This window comes from Carlito syrichta, unplaced genomic scaffold (genome assembly GCF_000164805.1).
Source record: "Carlito syrichta isolate Samal-C Ts95f unplaced genomic scaffold, Tarsius_syrichta-2.0.1 Scaffold273928, whole genome shotgun sequence".
Classification (NCBI taxonomy): Eukaryota; Metazoa; Chordata; class Mammalia; order Primates; family Tarsiidae; genus Carlito; species Carlito syrichta.
In genome coordinates, this window is record NW_007218024.1 from 4,342 (window position 1) to 10,408 (window position 6,067).

General features: G+C 48.5%; 1 protein-coding gene across 1 annotated transcript in view; it reads right to left on the bottom strand.

The window, feature by feature from the left end:
- The window catches only part of LOC103254242 (scaffold attachment factor B2-like), a 5,881-nt gene extending 4,330 nt beyond the window's left edge, over nucleotides 1-1,551 (bottom strand). The window contains exons 1-2 of the mRNA XM_008052377.1: nucleotides 1,491-1,551; nucleotides 1,203-1,406 (exon numbers count right to left, since the gene is read on the bottom strand). Coding sequence (XP_008050568.1) covers nucleotides 1,203-1,406; nucleotides 1,491-1,547 — 261 coding nt within the window. The 5' untranslated portion in view covers nucleotides 1,548-1,551. The remainder of the gene's footprint in view (nucleotides 1-1,202; nucleotides 1,407-1,490) is intronic.
- Nucleotides 1,552-6,067: the final 4,516 nt, after the last annotated feature.

A 6,067-nucleotide genomic window follows, 5' to 3' on the forward strand; every position in this document is an offset into this window, starting at 1 on the left:
CCACTGCACTCCAGTCTGGGCGACAGAGTGAGACTCCAACTCAAAAAAAAAAAAGTATTTGACTACATGATTTTTAATTGATCTATTCTAACAAATGGATTTATCATAATTTATTCATCCATCTGGACCAGGTGTGGTGGCTCATACCTGTAATGCCTTTTTTTTTTGGGGGGGAGGCAAGAGAATTGCCTGAGCCCAGGGGTTTGAGACCAACTGGGGCAACTTGGCAAGACCTCATCTCTACAATAAATAGAAAGAAAAAAAAACATTAGCTGGGTGTAGTTCCAGCTACTTGGAAGGCTGAGGCGGAAGGATCACTTGAGCCCAGCAGGTCAAGGCTGTGGTGGTCATGAGTGTGCCACTGCACTCCAGCCGGTGACAGAGTAAGATTCTGACTCAAAAATATATATATATAAATAAATAAATAAATAAAATATATTCATTCATCCCACTATTTGAGGGTTCATTTAGTCTGTTTCCCATTTTTTCTCAGGTAGAACCAATGCTGTGTTAAATGTCCTTATTTTTAAGAACATTACTATTTGTGAATATTGTCCATATCTAAATCTTTTTTAGAATAAAAAAATGAAATTACTGGGTCAAATGGTATACATTTTTTTTGTGTGTGTGTGTCGGAGTCTCACTCTGTTGCCCAGACTGGAGTGCAGTGGCCACTCCCGGCTACCGCGGCCTCGACCTGCTGGGCTCCAGTGATCCTTCTGCCTCAGCCTTCCGAGTAGCTGGAACTACAGGCGCACACCACCACGCCCAGCTGATTTTTTGATTTGTTGTAGAGATGAGGTCTCGCCAAGTTGCCCAGGCGGGTCGCGAACCTGTGGGCTCAGGCAATCCACTCACCTCGGCCTCCCAAAGCACGGGATTACAGGCTGAGCCACCGAGCCCGGCCAAGAAAAACTTTTATTAACCATGTCAGCCTTCGATTTTATGACTTACTGCATGCTTTGGAAGTGCCTCTCAGTCAAGTATTATCAAAATGCTCTCCAGCACTATAGAAAAGCTACCTGTCTGTGAGTTAATACCTAACCTATGTGGAGTTTAAATGGATATAATTTACCACTAGGGTTGAGACACTGAGCTATATGTCACGGCGATTTAGCTGTGTTTCCCCCTCACGTGGCCAGCACATGAACACAGGGTGCCTCAGGGTGGCTGGCACATCGGCGTGTCTCCAAGTTACCTACAGCATGCTCTGGGAGCTGGGCCGGATGCTGTCTCAGTTGTACAGCCACGCACTCTTTACGGTCACAGAGGGAGTCAGGGGTGCTGTCGGTGCCGTCCTCCCCGAAGTCGGGAGCACTGCCATCCTCGACTTCTGCCTCATCTAACACACTGATGTCCATCATATCGATATTCTGCAAGTTCTCCAGACTTGCGTCCATGTCCTCCTGAAAAGAGGAAGAAGCAGCATAAATGATCAGGGGACCAGAGCGTGGAGTCTCTGCTGCTGTCTTCGGTGTAATGCTACGTACCTGCCCGTCTCTGGAATCTTCTTCCAGGCCATTATCTTCTGTGCCTTCCTCCTCCATCTTTTGCCCTAATTACAGAATAATCGTTCAGTCAGAGAACACTCAAGTTCTAGCCTCATCATTAGTTTATGCAGATTAACAGGTCTCAATCTTAGTTAGAACAAGCGATAAGAAAAACGAAAAGAAATGTCCATTCTTCTCTCACGTGTATTTTTATCACAACTGGTGTTCTACGCAAGCCATTAATCAACAGGGACACGAAAATCTAGAATTCCTGTCATAGTATTAAAGTATTTTGATTTTTCCACAAAGTATCTAAAGGCTTTCCGAGATTTCGAAAACCCTCCAAAACATCACAAAAGAAATATAAGCAAAGGTTAGAAACAGGCATTTTCAACGGACAACAAAAAACTGCACCGCCCGTCTAGAAATCAAACAACTGCAACCTGACATCACATATGGAATTCATCACCTGCCAGTTCTCCCCATATCCCACTCATTTCAAGCAGGTCTCTGTCAGTCCTCAGCTTAAGAACTTTTTGCAAGGCAAAACGGCAAAGGCTGCCATAAAGTCAATGGTCATCCTGAATTTTATGACCACAAAAGACCTATTTGACAGAATTATGTTAGATGTTTTCAAAGGGGCTGGACGGGACAAGAGTAAGAACCTGTAGACTTCAAAGAGAAGAAAAAACTTGGGGTTCCGTGTGGATCCACCACCTTAAAAATGTCCACACCCTTTGTTCCAGGAATTCTACTCCTGAAATGTGCACTAAAATGTCTGGTAAGGAACTCAAAACACAGGTACCTATTCTATCCAGAAAGTGTAGATACCTCAACATCGGAAAGGGAAACAAACTACAGCACGTCATGTCTTCATTCATGAGAAGCACGGTGGGGTGTGGTCTGGCACCATGGTGGCAAGTGGCAAGGGACACTGCTTGTGACGCTCTGATGAGCAGGACACTGCCCTACTGCAGAGAACTGCTCGGCCCCAACTGTCAACAGGGCCAAGGCTGAGAAACCCCATGAGAAACCATCCCATGCCCTGCAATGTTTAAAAAAACTCTTGCTTTTCAAGGATATTTAGGGATACGCACACAAAAAATGCCCACAAACCCACAGAAAAAAAACCGACTCTTACAAAAAGTACATGTCTGTGCAGTCGCATGTGTGAGGATGTGTTTCTAAAATATACAGGCAGATAAGGCTACAACTGTCAATAGTGCAAGATAAGAAATATTTTTATTTTGACGTGCATACGTTTTTCCAAAGTATCATTTTGGTAAGTTTTTATTTTCTGTTTTTTTTTTTTTGAGCTGGAGTCTCACTCTGTCACCCAGACTGGCTGCTCCTGGCTACTGCAGCCACAACCTGCTGGGCTCTAGTGATCCTTCCGCCTCCGCCTTCCAAGGAGCTGGAACTACAGGCGTGCACTACCACACTCGGCTAATTTTTTTGATTTATTGCAGAGATGAGGTCTCGCCAAGTTGCCCAGGTGGGCCTCGAACCCGCGGGCTCAGACAATCCACTCACCTCAGCCTTCCAAAGGTGCGGGATTATAGGCTGAGCCCCCGAGCCTGGCCACTAAGTTTTTAAAATAAGAAAATTAGACATACAAAAACCTCAACGTCTGATTAAGATCCCATCTGTGGTGTCTACACCTTAAGAATCCTGTTCACCACAGTTCCCAACCATAAATCAAGGACACGCCATTTCATTATGTGTCAGGCAGCGGGAGCTTTCGACTCTATTCAGCGCGTCCAGCAACGCCAGCAGGTTTCATGATCTGTATTTGACATGTGAGAATCTGGTTCAGCTCCAAAGCCGGAACTGAAAAACTTAGCCATCCCAGTTCCCATCAAGTCTAAACATGGCACATCCTGAAATGCACTAAAAATGCTTGGTGATTGCACCCAATTTCTAGGTCTCTAAATAGGAGCCTGCAGTGGCCGCAGAGGATGGAAATGGGAGATGTAGACATGAGCGTCACTGAAATCTCACGCCATGCAACAAGCAGCACTGCCGCGGGCCCAACCCCGTCCTGTCCTTGACCAAGAAGAACCAACGGCGTGGGAGACACAGATCTAAGCAAACCCAGCCTCAACCCCCCAGCTAGCTCAAACTGTGACACTGTTGACCAAAATGTTAATATTTCTATTTTTTTTTGAGGTGGAGTCTCACTCTGTCGTCCAGACGAGTGCAGTGGCCACTCCCGGCCACTGCAGCCTCGACCTGCTGGGCTCCGGCGATCCTTCTGCCTCAGCCTTCCGAGTAGCTGGAATTACAGACACGTGCTACCACGCCCGGCTGATTTTTGATTTATTGTAGAGAGGAGGTCTTGCCAAGCTGCCCAGGCGGGTCTCAAACCCGTGGGCTCAGGCAATCCACTCACCTCAGCCTCCCAAAGCGCGGAATTACAGGCTGAGTCACCGAGCCCAGCTCATGTTAATATTTCAAAGCTCAATGGCAAGTTTTCCAATAATGCAGCCTGCCAGACGAGTTAGGACTCTGTCTCAAGTTCAGCTCCTTCTTATTTTTGAAAGGAGGCAGTTACTAGTGAGTCCCCAGTAAGTCCGGCTTGGAACTAATGAAACTAACTGATGCTGTGAGCACAGTGTCTGGAAATGCAGTAGCTCAATTCCTCCTGATCTCACCTATATGTAACCACTGCACCTAATTTCAGCCACGAAGCATCAGGATCTAGCACTTCAGGCACTAACCCTGTGCCCAACATCCACCAGAGAGCACCACCAGTTGCAGGCGGAGGAAGGAGATCTCCAGAGAGGGATCAAGGTGGAGGATGGAGAGCAACAGACAGCTCTGGCAGCTCCAGGTGGAAGACTGAGACCTCCAAAGAACACCACCAGCTCAAGGTAGAGGACACAGACTCTCAAGAGAGCACTGCTGGCTCAAGGTGGAGGATGGAGGCCCACAGAGAGCACTACCAGCTCAAGGTGGAGGATGGTGAGCAGCAGATAGCTCTGCCAGCTGCAGGCAGAAGACTGAGACCTCCAGAGAGCACCACCAGCTCAAGGTAGAGGACACAGACCCTCAGAGAACACCATCAGCTCAAGGCGGAAGACAGACCCCTCCAGAGAGCACCGCCAGATCAAGGTGGAGGACAGAAGCACACAAAGTACCGCTGGCTCAGGGTGGAGGTCAGAGACCCATAGAGAGCACTGCCAGTTCAAGGTGGAGGATGGAGAGCAACAGACAGCTCTGGCAGCTCCAGGCGGAAGACTGACACCTCCAGAGAGCAACTAGCTCAAGATAGAGGACACAGACCTCCAGAGAGCACTGCCGGCTCAAGGTGGAGGACAGAGACCTCCAGAGAGCACTATTGGATCAAGGTGGAGGACAAAGACCCACAGAGAGCACTGCTGGCTCAAGGGGGAGGATGGAAACCCACAGAGGAGACCCATAGACAGCACTTGCAGCTCCAGGCGGAAGACCGAGACCTACAAGAACTAAGCTCTGCCTGAGGACCAGGGCTCTCGGGGTTTGACCACTCCTCTGAAGGGACTAGAAGCCCTCTCATGGCCACTACAGCTGAAGCTACTAACTTTCTCTTTATACCAAGGGAAGGAACTACCACCCAAGCTTTCCTGAGTTCCAAAACACGGAGTCCAAGGAGTTTTATTTGGCCTAAGCTTCAACCTGGATATTCAGACAAGTGTTTAAAGCATTCAGCTACAGTTCAGTTTCTCTAATGATGCAAAGACCTCTGTTAAGAGCCAAGGACATTCTATTTTACTTTGAGTTGGAGTCTCACTCCGTCGTCCAGGCTGGAGGGCAGTGGTATGCTCACGGGCACTGCAGCCTCAACCTGCTGGGTTCCAGCAATTCTTCCGCCTCAGTCTTCCAAGTAGCCGGGATTACAGATGCACACTACCACGCCCGGCTACTTTTTTTTTTTATTGCAAAGACGAGGTCTCACCAAGTTGCCTGAGCTGGTCTCGAACCCGTGGGTTCAGGCAATCCACTCCACTCACCGCAGCCTCCCAAAGTGCTGGGATTACAGGCTAAGCCACCGAGCCCCACCAAGCCAAGGACATTCTGAGTAGTAAGTCTTAAACTTCACTGTTTACATTAACCAAAGCTTCACACTTATTGTTAAGTGCCTTTCACAACTACTCAAAAGCAGACTTTCAGGTCTTGGACAACTTAACACCTGAACAGAGGAGATACAGCAGCCTGACTCCAGGAGCAGACCAGCCCAGCACATTATCCATCTGCTCGGACAGTTACAGAAACCACAAAAACTCACCCATGTGTCCAAATTAAATTTTTTTTTTTGAGTTGGAGTCTCACTCTGTCGCCCAGACTGGAGGGCAGTGGCCGCTCCCAGTCACTGCAGCCTCGACCTGCTGGGCTCTGGCGATCCTTCCGCCTCAGCCTTCCGAGTAGCCAGAATTACAGGCACGCACCACCACGCCCGGCTGATTTTTTGATTTATTGTAGAGATGAGGTCTCGCTGCCCAGGTGGGTCTCAAACCCGCGGGCTCAGGCAATCCACTCACCTCAGCCTCCCAAAGGCGTGGGATTACAGGCTGAGCCCCCGAGCCCGGCTCCAAATC